The sequence below is a fragment of the Palaemon carinicauda genome, chromosome 17 (assembly GCF_036898095.1).
Source record: "Palaemon carinicauda isolate YSFRI2023 chromosome 17, ASM3689809v2, whole genome shotgun sequence".
Lineage (NCBI taxonomy): Eukaryota > Metazoa > Arthropoda > Malacostraca > Decapoda > Palaemonidae > Palaemon > Palaemon carinicauda.
This window is the reverse complement of record NC_090741.1, coordinates 67,862,037-67,877,036: the sequence shown is the minus strand read 5'-3', so window position 1 is coordinate 67,877,036 and position 15,000 is coordinate 67,862,037. Positions and strand designations below refer to the sequence as shown.

General features: G+C 34.5%; 1 protein-coding gene across 5 annotated transcripts in view; it reads left to right on the top strand.

Annotated features, from left to right (window-relative positions):
* Nucleotides 1-15,000, top strand: part of LOC137656845 (uncharacterized) — a 34,105-nt gene that overhangs the window by 14,240 nt on the left and 4,865 nt on the right. For 3 of the 5 annotated variants that reach the window (XM_068391191.1, XM_068391187.1, XM_068391190.1), the window contains exon 2: nucleotides 12,455-12,662. In XM_068391191.1, coding sequence (XP_068247292.1) covers nucleotides 12,513-12,662 — 150 coding nt within the window. In that variant the 5' untranslated portion in view covers nucleotides 12,455-12,512. Of the gene's footprint in view, nucleotides 1-7,496; nucleotides 7,799-12,454; nucleotides 12,663-15,000 lie in introns of those variants that run through there. The other 2 variants (XM_068391189.1, XM_068391188.1) reach the window with 2 other exon arrangements.

Sequence of the window (15,000 nt, the reverse complement as noted above, 5' to 3'; positions counted from 1 at the left end):
TCAAGCTATTTAATTTGTTTCCTTCCACCAATCAGATAAATGATAGACTGGAAACTCTACAAATGATACTATAAAAAGCCTTTCATCATCATCAGTATCCTACGATCGAAAGTAAAATTCGTCAATAGCCGTGGTCTGTGATTCTGAAAAAGACTTGGTCATTAAACTACTTTGAGCATAATTAGAGAATTATTTAGGTTCGTAAGTAATTTCTCTCATTTATTTAGTGACTAATTTCATAAAAAACGAATGTTTTATGAATCATTGATAAATGAGTCCCGCCCTAAAGTGTGTCATGCTCTATATAACAAAGAAAAAATGTCTGATTTTATAAGCATCTCCTCCTACGCCTATTGACGCAAAGGGCCTCGGTTACATTTCGCCAGTCGTCTCTCTCTTGAGCTTTTAATTCAAAGCCTTTACTTTATTTCAATCGCATGAAGATCAAGATGGGTTGGCAATACTGCTATCGAAAGCTTATAAGCTTATTTTTACTCTTTGATGCGTCGGCAAGAGATTGAACCGGATTGGTAACACTGAAACGGAGACGATAAGCACGATGTTTTCATTTCGTTCAAATCCCCCTTAATACAAAAATAATCTCCTAATTGAACTTCTCGACTTAAAAGAACGTTCTACAGGATTATCACTTACCCGGCCGAGGTTTGATTTCCCTGGTTCTTGAGCCACATAAAACGTTTTAAACATCCAACGTATACGTTCACTGTACGATGATTATTCTTACCGTTTACACTTCCATCTTACGAGCACTAAGATACGAACCGAACGACAACCGAAACGCAAATGATATTAGTCGAAGTAAACAAGCCGGTTCTTCAAGCTACCATCACTTGTCTTCTAGCGGCTTTGTCTCACTAACTGGGTTGTTTCATAATTGTTGAACTACCGCGCTGTTTTGATACCGGTAGTTAGGTAGCCAGACGGCTTCCTGTCAATTTTCACATTAAAGTCGATGTTATTCCAATACTGATAAAGGTTCCATTGTATATTTTATGTTTGTTAAGCTTTCTTTAAGATCACGAACTGATTACAATTTAAAGTAGTTTTATTAATCAAAAATTAGTATTGCGATAACGAAAACGATAACATTAGTCCATGCAATTAAAATATATGTAATAATCCGAGAAATAGGAGTAGCATCTGTGTAATTAATGACTAAATTATTTGATTATTAAAATGTACCATACACATTGTAACAATTTTCATTTTATTTCATTGTCAGGTAGTTATGGGGTCTATTTTTTTCTTTTCTTGTTAGTACTTAAATCTGACTGACTATTGTAATGTACAGTCGATGGAAATGATCTATCATTCACATTATGAAAACATAGAATGTATACCTATCTATGCTATTGATATATATTTGTATAAGAGTAAACTATAAAACTGAAATTTTTCTTAATAAAAGTGAAAACAAATTCTCCTAGACAAAAGTTAGAAGGGAAAACATAAAAATTTTTCTCTAGAGACAAAAATAAACAATGAATTATTGCTATTATCCCAAAATACAACTATATTTAAAAAAAAAAAAAAGATTAGTAAGTGAAACTGCTGAATTTGTGAAAGGTTCATGCACAGGGAATTCATCCCAGATTCAGCAACAGAAGATTTATCCAAGATTCAGCTGTTAAGAGCATGAATGTGGCAGACACCGTTAATTAAGTTTACTTAAGCCGCAGTGCTTTTAAGTAAATGCTCAATATATAAGCATATTAAGATATATTGGATATAATATTAAATTTATAATTTTGGGTTATATATTCATGTGCTAGGACCAGTGAGATTATTCAGTGCCAAAGTAATAATAATTAAGAGGTTGGACGGCAAAAAGAAGAAAGGAAGAATATGAAGCAAGTTATGGTGGCCGATGTGGTAACGTACCTGACTGGTGAACGCCAGACTATAGTCCATTTCTTTTAGCGAGGCATATTTGCAACGACTCGCAGCGGTGCCCTTTTAGCTCTGAAAAGTTTCCTGATCGCTGATTGGTTAGAATGATCTTGTCCAACCAATCAGCGATCAGGAAACTTTTCCGAGCTAAAAGGGCACCGCTGCGAGTCTGTAAATATCTGCCTCACTAAAAGAAATGGACTATAGTGTTCAAGTCCCCCTCACACTCGTTAGTTCCCTTGGTCGCTACAATCTCACCATCTTTGTGAGCTAAGGTATGGCTGGATTGGGGAAGTCTCTAAGTCTATCTGCTGAGTCATCAGAATCTATTGTCTGGCCCTCCTTGGTCCTAGCTTGGGTGGAGAGGGGGCTTGGGCGCTGATCATATGTATATATGGTCAGTCTCTAGGGCATTATCCTGTTTGCTAGGGCAATGTCACTGTCCCTTGCCTCTGCCATTCATGAGTGCCCTTTAAACCTTTAAGCCTTTAAGTGCAGACAGGTCCCGAGGGAACGTTGCAAAGACCGATAAGTAATACCTACAGTGGACTTCGAGAGGTGCACTGAGGGCATTACTCCCCTACCGAGCGTGTAATGATTGATAAATAGATGGAATTTTGGGCAAGAAATGCGTCCTTGCTCATGTAGTTAAATGACGGCGTACAGTTTTACTTTTTCTGTAGCCTAAACCCTTTTATGAAAAGCGAAGTATGTGTACAGTATATATATATATATATATATATATATATATATATATATATATATATATATATATACAGTATATATATATATATATATATATATATGTATATATATATATATATATATATATATGTATATATATACATACATATATATATATATATATATATATATATATATACCGCTTTCTGATTGGGGAAACCTTAACATGGTGAAAAGGTTTGCACATCGCCATGAGCAGCAAAACTGTACTGGTCAGAGACATCCATACTACGTTGGTTTGCTGTGAGCGATCAAACAAAAATCTCCCACCTTCACCATTCCGCACTACCCAGCGTGGTGATCAAACCTGGCCATATCACAGACATGAATAAAGACACGTCTGAGGCCTTTCTCCTGCAATAGACTAGAAACGGCTGTATTTGTTCCTGTTTGATGATGATGATATATATATATATATATATATATATATATATATATATATATATATATATTATTACTTGCTATAGCAGAAACATGTCCACACCCACGGCAAACTTTCCTCCACTGACCTCATTACAGTTACTTCAGTGGGGAAAGGCTGTCTCGAAGACGTACCAACTGGGTTAGAAGCCATTGGTGGTCCTGGTGTGTCACCACTGTCGAAAATTCCAACTAAAGTCTTTAAAATCCTTTCCACCTTGCTCGGTTTTATCTTTTTTATTGTTTACGTCGAACGCTAAGGCTTGTTTAAGGTTATTGGCGGTTCTAGGGATTTAGTAACAGAACTAAATGAAGTGGAAAAATTCCTTTCATTAACTTTGTTGAAGTAACTTTAAGAATATGCAATGAAAAACAAATTTTGTCTATTTGGTCTTTGGTTTTTGGTTTTTAGTTAATCTTTTTTCATTTTGAGATGAATGGGAAAGTACAAAAATGTGTTTGTTGGAGAAACAAAAAAGAATGTGAATAATAAAAGTATTTGCGTATGTGGATAGAGAGAGAGAGAGAGAGAGAGAGAGAGAGAGAGAGAGAGAGAGAGAGAGAGAGAGAGAGAAAGTAACAAGTGGAGAAATAGAGAGAGAGAAGTAACAAGAGGAGAGAAAGAGAGAAGTAACAAGAAGAGTCAGAGAGAGAGAGAGAGAGAGAGAGAGAGAGAGAGAGAGAGAGAGAGAGAGAGGAAACAATGGCTCCCGAGATGGACAAAATCTTTTTATTTCTGGCACAACCCTTCACAGGCGATGGCCGTGTGTGTGTGTCAAGTCGCATTTGCCTTGAAACCAACTATAAAAGGCTGGTTTCATTTGACCTTCGCACCAAGACGACAGGAGGTTTCTGGTTTCTGAACTGGGAGGGGGGAGGGCGGTGATTGAGGACGTTTGGGCTTTTGTGACATTAAAATGAATATATAGTTATTTGGTAGAAATGTAAATAGATGCTATTGTACCCCTATTGAAATAAGCTGTCAAGTTAGTAATTAATATTTCTAGCTCAACTTTTATTGCCTTGTATATTTGCACACACACACACACACACACACACATATATATATATATATATATATATATATATATATATGTATGTATGTATATGTATGTGTGTGCGTGTGTGTATGTATACATAATATATATAATGTATGTATATATTATATATATGTGTGTATATATATATATATATATATATATATATATATATATATATATATATATAAAATGTGTATGTATACATAATATATACAGTATAATGTATGTACGTATATATTATACATATGTGTGTATGTTTACGTTTGTGGCATGTTCAGTTAATTCACTACAAAAATTAAAGTAATCCTGTCTTCTCTAAGAAGAAATTCACTGCGACATCAACCGATTTAATCAAAACATTTCACCCGATATCACTTCATTGAACGGACATTTCAAATGATCGCAAGAACATTTCAGGTGATAACACCACATTTAAAGCAACATTTCCAATGATGTCAACGCATTAAAATAAACATTGCAAGTGACATCAACTCATTTAAATACGCACTTGAAGCTATATTGCTTTTCTACAACACATAAATGCTAATTCTCTTCCGAAAAGATATTGAAGAAGAGATCTCCTCCCATCAGCTAGAAGAGATAAATTTGAATTTTTACAGACGTCATAAATGATAATGCAAGATAGTGCCAAGAGATGCCTCGACTTTCCTTTGTGAATTAAAGTTCCTTCATCTGCTGCAATATAAGACTATTACTCGTATGGTATCTAATTAAATTTGTTTTACTATTATTCGCTATTCTAATTAACGTTCCCTGTGATTTTTTAAAGCAAGCATCTTAGCATCTTTCTGGACTGTACTGGTAGATTTTCAACGCGCGTGTCCTAGAAAGTATTATTATTATTATTATTATTATTAGTAGTAGTAGTAGTAGTAGTAGTAGTAGTAGTAGTAGCAGTAGTACAACCATGGTTGGAAAAGGCACAAGGGCTCAGACCGGGAGAAATAGCCCAGTGAGGATAGGATAGCAGAAGCAATGAACATAGAATATCTCAAGATCGGCAACAGCGTTAAAGTAATCATATAAACTAAGAAAGACTTGTGCTAGCCTGTTCAACATAAAAACATTCGCTGCATGTTTGAGTTAATTCATACTGCTATTCTTCGCTAAATCCAAGTTTTTTATGGCTCGTTTTCTTGAAACAATAATAAAGGGAGTATATTTAGGTAATAGGCCATCTTTAAGGAAAGTTTTGTTAAAGGCAATGGCTGCCTCAGTTGCATCAATCTTGTACTCTGTCTTCTCAGTGGCTCTAATTAGCTTCTTTTCAGAATTACTGCATTCTGTCAGCCATTGAAAAGATATGAGTACAAGATCAATGCAACTGAGGCAGCCATTATCCTCAACAAAATAATGGGAGTAGTTATGTAGATCATTCTGTGTTAAGATGATGTTAGAAACGAAGGTTTCAACACCCTTTTGGTAGTGGAATCCATCTTGACTTGCAGTAGGGAGTGAATCACCGGAGTTGATCTCTTCAATTCTCAAACGCTTCTCTTGGATTCAGTCCAAACCAACACCTGTGTCTCCCAATCGGGGTTCCTCGTGCGCACACACACGAACACAATATAAAAAAGAAAATCTCGGAAGGCTAAACGGCTAAAAAAAACAGCATAGTCGATAAAATTAACCCACTTTGCACATAAAAACAAACAAAATGAGTACTTTAGGCCCTAAATATGAGAAAAAGGCAAAATATCTTGGCACCCCCGGCTTATTCTAGATAATTTTACCGTCAAACAAAATTTACCAAACGCAATAAAACCACAGGTATGTACTCCATCCTGATTTAGGAATGGGGTCCCTATACCTTTATATAAGACACTCCTGTCGTTACCTAGAATATTTGGGCTGCTAAAACCATCTCCCTTCCTCTACAAGAATAGATTATGGCTGTATTGGCCTACTTGAATGCCTCATTTTTTTTTTTTTTTTTTTTTTTTTTTTAAGGCCAATGGTCTTGGGGAAGAATAGGATGTTGTCGTGTTAAAAAACGAGCAATATCTAAAAAGTCTTATCTGGTTTAGTTAAAACAATTGTAAACTTTACATATTACACACATCTCTCTGATTACTTTATGGAAGTCCTTAATAATAACTTTTCATTCCCTCCACTTCAAAGTTCCTGGATTTCCTCCTTTTTTAGTTTTCCCTTTAGCCCATTGCTCTCTTGATAAATGTAATTTTCCTACCCCCTCCGTCGACCTCCTAAAGATATTCAACCATTTTAATAAATAAAGACATGAAAACAAAATATTTCAAAATCATACAGCATAAAACACGGTTATACTGTGTACACCTAAATAGATATATCCTCCCAGATACCTTTGCGCTTAATAATACTGCATATAAAGTAACTAACTAACGCACATAGTAAAATACTTCTCTAAAGATATGCAACATTGCGATCTTAGTCAAAGGTATGTATAATGAGACAAAAATTAATCTTGACTGATAGTGTCAAGATTTGGTTGATAGAAAAAAAAATCTTGACTGATAAAGTCAAGATTTGATTGACGGTAAAAGGTTTATATAGTTTTCTTGCTTTGGACTATAGAAATTAGATTTCGGCTATCCTTAAAGGGTGGTAGCAACTGTTTGAAGAAAAATCTACCAAAATCCAAGCGTCATAAACTTTTAAAGTATATATATTTGAGTGATAATATTTCTTTGAGGAAACATTAGCCTAACTGAAACAGAAAGGAGCCAATATTAAGGCTTTATATGGGTCAAGATAAGAATTTAATAGGGTGGGTCATAAGAGAAATTAACGTCGATATATCTGTTATTTTTTAAAAAGTCCAAATTATTATTATTATTATTATTATTATTATTATTATTATTATTATTATTATTATTATTATTATTATTATTAGCTAAGCTACAACCCTAGCATGAAAAGCAGAATGCTATATGCCCAAGGGATCCAACACAGAAAAAAAGCCCAGTGAGGAAAGGAGTTAAAACAAAATGAACCAGAAATATAATAAAAAAATAACACTTCCTGTAATTGTTAACTAACATGCCTGCTGCATCTACGCATTACAACCTTCACATACAGTATATACAGACTTGGGGGTCTTTATAAACAATAGGGGCATCTGGTGAAAAAAAAATAAAAGAATGCATGAGTGCTCTAAACCTCTCACCATCACGTAATTGTACTGCAATGCGACGTTGAAGGCATCATTGCAAAAATTCCCCATTATACCTCGTGACAGCGACATCCCTAGCTCTAGTTTGGGGCACCAGCATCAACATCATCACCATTTTGGCTCGCTACAGACGTTAGTAACGTGTCTGTTATGTTAGATTTATGAAAGGTTGGGCCAACTCGCGAAAACTCTTTACAATATCAAGGTACGCTGGAGGAGGTCGAGAGAGAGAGACCAGTCTTGGACTAGACGCCGTCGTGGTGGGACGCTTGCCAAAAGAGGTGGTGCTCAATCTATACAACGGCTCTCCTCCCTCTTGCTCTCTAGATCTCAAGCACTTTGTCGATCCTTCGCGCTATCGCCGAAGAGAGAAGAAGAAGACAGGAGGTGTTGATAGGTGTTGGGTCTGAAAGAGGAGGACTTGAAGACTCTCCATCCTCATTGATAGCAGCAACATAGACCAGGTTCAATTCCGATTGATTGTGGTGCTTTTGTGAAAACGTGAAAGGTTCAAAATGATATGTGTGTTCTCTTTTATATACAGTTTTCAATTATTTCTACATTTTCTTAACGTGTCTTAATAACGAAGAACTTCAAGGTACAATTGGATACAGGAGGTCCTGCCATACCTGGCTTTGAAGATGTGCACTCTGTCTCACCATTACTGAGCAGAGTTCCTCTGTGTTCAGCCCCGCCGACCACTGATGCCATCTCTTCCTACACTATCTGTTTGGTTACTTGCCACAAAGTAAGGGTGTGACAGGGTCCACTTACTCAGAGCGAGGCGTGCCATGAATTCCTGTGTCCAACTGTACCTAAGCCATATCTGATAGAGAACTAGGCATCTTTAAATGCAATTTATGAACTTATTCCCCTCATAAACCTTTAACTAACCCCCCCACCACCCCCCCCCCTCACATCCCAAATAAATCCTCGGTTCCGGCCTGTTATTCTCTTACAGCTACGAAATGTACAGTTGGACACAGGAATTCATGGTACGTCTTGCTCTGAGGAATTGCACCTTGGCACACCCGTACTGCGCTGTGAGTTCCTTTGTGTAGCCCTTCCCACCACCTCTATCATCTTCCCCTACACTATCTGTTTTGTTACTCGTCGTGAAGTAAGGGTGTGCCAGGGTGCAATTCACCAGTGCGAGGTGTGCCAAGAATTCCTTAGTCCAACTGTACCTCTAGAAGGAAGTAAAATTCTCTATGGGGCGAAAAACAGTACATGCGGAAATTCATTACAGCTACGCAAAGTACAAGGAACACCAATTAAAAGTGCAATTTGTAAAACAGTAATTCATCATCGTAAGACACAGATGGAACCGGTTGATTCATTTTTTTCAAGTATTCGAAACTTTTATTTGTTTTGAAAATATGATTTAATGATTTGAGCACCTGAAATCAATTTTGTGCTTCCGTCATTACTAATGTAGTTTACGTATAACATATGTGTTGCAGTTTGATATATTTCAAGGAAAAAATAAGCTAGAGCATTAATTGCTGAAATTAATGCTAACTAGTAGTAGGAAAAATAATAATACCAATTCCCTAATATCGCAAGAGGGTCTGCCCCTCTTTTATTCTTCTCCTGTACTTCTCTTTCTCCATATTTCCTTAATCTTTCCCATCCCGAGTACCTGCCTTTGAGCTATAAACCGGATTGTATCCAGGGGTACTCTTCCTTTCCCCATATTCCCCACTTCCCTATTCTTATTATTATTATTCTAATGCTAACGCAATAAAAGATTAAAATTGACTTTCCTGTGAAGTAGAATTGAGAGAAGTATTATAACAAGGGTTAATGAAATACCCGAAAGAAAAGATATTAATCCGATTACACAATAGAGCGAACGATTCGCCTCTCAAAAGAGAAAAGGTTATATGAATAGGGGATCCAAATTGGAATAGTAAAGAACAACATACCAGTGATTCAATTTGAATTATATGAAAATGAGTCTGAAAACCTCTTCTCTCTCTCTCTCTCTCTCTCTCTCCTCTCTCTCTCTCTCTCTCTCTCTCTCTCTCTCTCTCTCTCTCTCTCTCTCTCTCTCTCTCTCTCAAAATGGAAAAACTTTCGGAAAGTATATAACCTAATCGGCCATTTTAATCATATTTATTGTTGCTCGTATTTCAATATTGCATAATGGTAGTTATTATGCTCATTATCAAATATCTTTCTTAAAGTAACGAAACGTCATTTCCAGAGGATTGCGACGCAACTTTGATAATAGTCGATCAATCAATGGAATTTGCTAGTTATTTTTAGTCCCAGAATCCCGTAACGCCCGACAGACAACCTCTTCTTTCTTATAAACGAATTTATGCTTAAGCTAAGTCTTGTTTTTTTATTTCCCCTACAGCAGAGCAATGGAATTTCCTTACTGCTTCCGTGTTCCTTCAGTCGCAGGGCCTAGTTTCACTCTGTTCAATTAATGTCATTCTTTCATTAATCGTGCCTAGGCTAGTTAAAAGGTTTGATCGATAACCTGATTCTTATAATAACGAGGGGTAAAATAATACATCTGTTTCGGTCGAGAGAGAGAGAGAGAGAGAGAGAGAGAGAGAGAGAGAGAGAGAGAGAGAGAGAGAGAGAGAAGTATATAGATAAAAAATAAAGATATTGAAGTTAAGTAAAAGAGAGAGAGAGAGAGAGAGAGAGAGAGAGAGAGAGAGAGAGAGAGAGAGAGAGAGAGAGAGAGACGTATGACCGAAACGGGACACTGACATGATGTCTTCTCTTATTAAGTTTCATCATCTCCATCAGCATCGGGCACAGTGCCATCCTTCACATCATGGCACTAGAGGCTTGCCCTAACCATGGGCAGAAGGCTAGGAGATATTTATAACCCCCCTTCTTCAAACACTATCTACTCATTTATTACTCCTTTGTAACTTATTCTCTCTCTCTCTCTCTCTCTCTCTCTCTCTCTCTCCTCTCCTCTCTCTCTCTCTCTCTCTCTCATTTTGTCTTAATTTCAATACCCTTTTCTTTATTCTTTTTTATCTATATGCTTCTCTCTCTCTCTCTCTCTCTCTCTCTCTCTCTCTCTCTCTCTCTCTCTCTCTCTCTCTCTCTCTCTCTCTCTCTCTTTTTGTCTTAATATCAATACCTTTCTCTTTATTCTTTTTTATCTATATGCTTCTCTCTCTCTCTCTCTCTCTCTCTCTCTCTCTCTCTCTCTCTCTCTCTCTCTCTCTCTCTCTTCACCGAAACAGGTGCATTATTTTCTCCCTCGTTATCATAAGTATCAGATTATCAATCAACCCTTTCAACTAGCCCAGGCCCGAACAATGAAATAATGAGATTATATAAGCTTGGGAAAACGGAAGCAAGGGGAGAATGCCTAAGCTTGGCAGGCATAGGGAAGAACTGCTTTCCGCTAGTCACTCCAGAGTCACTCGATGACTGCAAACTTCTATTGTAAATATGAGAAAGGGTGACCTATCTGGTGGGACAAGTTGGAATGAAACTTGGAGGACTCGTAGCCAAGGGAGACAACGTTATGATGATAATGATGATGATGATGAGATACATTTAGACTACATTACTTAACATAACAATTTCAGTAGCCTTATTCATATTACATCCATACTGTATCATATCTGTGACAAATTATTTCTTCCTTCCTATCGTCTTTCTAATTAATCCCGTAAGAATAATAAATTCGGAATCGCACAGAATGATATATTTGTTTTGTAAACATATCTATTCTGTATGTAACCCATCTTCAATAAATCCATTCTGTATTTACTTCCGTAAATACAGGTTGGCCAGGGCACCAGCCACCCGTTGAGATACTACCGCTAGAGAGTAACTGGGTCCATTGACTGGCCAGACAGTAATACATTGGATCCTTCTCTTTGGTTACGGCTCATTTTCCCTTTGCCTACACATACACCGAATATTCTTTACATATTCTCGTCTGTCCTGACAACACTGAGATTACCAAACAATTCTTCCTCGCTCAAGGTATTAAATACTGCAATGTAATTGTTCAGTGGGTACGTTCTTCTTGGTAAGGGTAGAAGAGACTCTTTAGCTATGGTAAGTAGCTCTTCTGGGAGAAGGACACTCCAAAATCAAACCATTATTCTTGGATAGTGCCATAGCCTCTATACTATAGTCTTTCACTGTCTTGGGTTAGATTTCTCTTGCTTGCGGATACACTCGGGCACACTATACTATCTTATTTCTCTCCTTCTTGTTTTTTAAAGTTGTAATAGTTTATATATGAAAAATTCTTTCTAATGTTGTTACTCTTTTAAAAATATCTTATTCTTATTGTTAATTACTTCTCTTGTAGTTTCCTTATTTCCTCTCCTCATTGGGCTATTTTCCCTGTTGGAGCCCTTGGACTTATAGCATCCTAATTTCCCAACGAAGGTTGTGGCTTGGAAAGTCATAATAATAATAATAATAATAATAATAATAATAATAATAATAATAATAATAATAATAATAATAATAATAATAATAATATTCTTTTCTGGTAACTGCATTCACAAATATTCTGTAACATTATTTATTCAGTATTATAATTCCCAAGATAAGTATTGTGTTTATCTCATCAGAGTTACATAAACTATTCTATTTAATTGTTTTTGAAAGAGTAATTACACGGTATTTACTTACTCAAAATAATTACACCACTGAAAATTCTATTCATAAAAATGTCGAATATAGTTAATGCTTAATTTATTCGATCTTGTATTGACCCAACAACTATTAATTCTAATAGTCAGGCCTTCTCAATCATGAGGCTTAATACTACACAGTATTCTAAGAAGTTTCATTCCAGCTGTGACCAAGTTGTGGAATGATCTTCTTAATCGGGTAGTTGAATCAGTAGAACTTCAAAAGTTCAAAGTTGCAGCCAATGTTTTTATGTTGAACAGGCTGACATAAGTCTTTTTATAGTTATATATGAATTTTCTATTTTAATGTTAATGTTTTTTTTTAAATATTTCATTTTAATTCTTCATTACTTATATCGTTTATTTATTTCTCTGTTTCCTTTCCTCACTGAACTATTTTTCCCTGTTGGACCCCTTGGGCTTATAGAATCTTGCTTTTCCAACTAGGGTTGTGGCTTGGCTAATAATAATAATAATAATAATAATAATAATAATAATAATGACACCACTTTATCTAATTCCAGATAGCCGCATCGTACCGAAGCCTTACATCCGAATAAACAACAACAGCATACCCTAAAAATGCCTCGCTACGCCTACCAGAAGCCCAGAGCCAAGGTGTACGCCTACAACTTCGGCTACATGAACAACTATTACAAGCCCATGACCCACTACCTGAGCAAGGAAGCCTCCCACCCGACGGAGAGGCCCGGAGCGCAGTCCTTGGCAGAGGTGAATGAAAATGAGTCCTATTATAAGCGTTATATGGTCTCCCGCTACAGAAGCCTGTCTAATTACTATAACTAAAAACATAATGTAATCTCTCTCTCTCTCTCTCTCTCTCTCTCTCTCTCTCTCTCTCTCTCTCTCTCTCTCTCTCTCTCTTGAGGGAATCTCTTTATTGTCTTGCAATTCAAAATGACACCTCTTGTCCTTCAAAATAACAGAATGACTGCAAATTTCAATATGGCGGCTGTGAGCATCTTGTCCCTTGCATACTGAATAACTCCCAATCTATTTAACAACTGCATCTATGGTTGTGCTAAACCACGCCCCCTTTATTTACTTTCTCGAGAGATATCTAATTTATTTAATTCCCTCCAAATGTATATAACAATAGCGAAAGGTAACTTTTATTAGATATGTTTAGCCTTTATTCCAAGGCTGGAATTTGTTTGTTGCGTTATTTGTGGTTAATAGTGACCAAATTTTTTTTCAAAAATATCTATTGGGAATCTTAGATAATTCATATTCATGTCGTTTTTCATGATTATTCATTGAATGGGTTTCGTTGTAAGTGGCTACTTTGTAATGTTATGTCCGCATACTGTTTTATCAGTTAAGTCATGTGATTTACTTATATGGTTTAGTTACTGCAAGTTATATTTTAATTTCCTTTCATAGATTTTATCAGATTTTATCAGTTTTTATCATTCGTTTATTGTTACTTTAGGAATTATCTATCTATAAAATCCCAATTATGAAGAGGCTATCCCTAGATAATTATATTAAATATCTCATGATTTTTTTCCCTTTAATTTGGCTATTAAATTTTCTCACATTCAATATTGTAATCTCAGACCTACTCAGAAACTAACAAATTTATCTTCTCGTATTTATTTGCATAAAAATAAAAACAATTACAGCTAAATGTAAAGAGTGTAAGGAGATTAGCTGAAACTCATAAAAAATATGGAAAAATGTATATAAAAGCTTTATATAATATATAAAATAATTTAGTTTAATGTTAGATGATGGTCAAAGGATTATTACGTAAACTAAAACGCTTCTAGAAAATACTTATTTTCAAAATCATGAATAAATATATTCGCTTTCTAATGACCTCAACAATAATCATTAGACTAATGAAACTAAAGATAAATGACACTCACAAATTCCTTATAATTAACAAAATAAAAAAAAAAAAATTTTCAACTGACACCAAATTTCGAAATCTCCTTAAACTCTACTCAAAAAACCCAAATTTAACAAATTAACTTTGCATTTATTGGCCTGCATTAAATAACTCATTAAATGAATTTATATAAATTTTGTATTCACTGACAATTTCAAAATTAATATTTGCCCTTCCTTGTTTTCTCTTTATTTTTTATTTTGCTTGTGACCTGCGTGTCACCTTTCGTTATTTGTTTCTTCTTATGAATGTTTGGTTCATTTCACCCATACAGTATTTCCTTTCGTGTTAAACCATAGAATGTATATATAATTTACATATATATAAATGTATGTAAATAATGCATTTGATATATATATATATATATATATATATATATATATATATATATATATATATATGTATATGTGTATATATATAATATATATACATATGCATATGACTGTATATATATATATATATATATATATATATATATATATATATATATATATATATATATATATATACATGTATATATGTGTATATATATAATATATATACATATGCATATGACTGTATGTATATATATATATATATATATATATATATATATATATATATATATATATATATATATTATACATATATATATATATATATATATATATATTATACATATATATATATTTATATATATATGTATATATATACAGTATATATATATATATATATATATATATATATATATATGTTTATAATGCATGTACTTTTTAGCAATTGCTAATAAAACTAAGAAATTCTAATTTCATCATGGATTTTTTGTTCACCATTTTCTACCAATAAAGGGATTCCCATATACTTCTATTTCTGTCAATATCCTTTTTTCTGTTTATTTCCCTCTTTTTTTATGTTGATTGCATTTTGTTTTCTTTGCATATTTTCAGACTAAAACAACTGCTTTTCCATGATTTCTCAAATTTACAATTGGTTTTTCTTATTATATGTCGTTAAATACTAATGATTTTTGTTGAAAACTGTTTGTGAATCAGTGATAAAAACTGAACTAAGATGTTTTTGTTAGATATACACTCCTAAGATATGATGCAAAAACATTTATTTTGAATGAAAACATAAAAAAAGTCTATCGTAATTCCTCAAATTTATAATTGATTT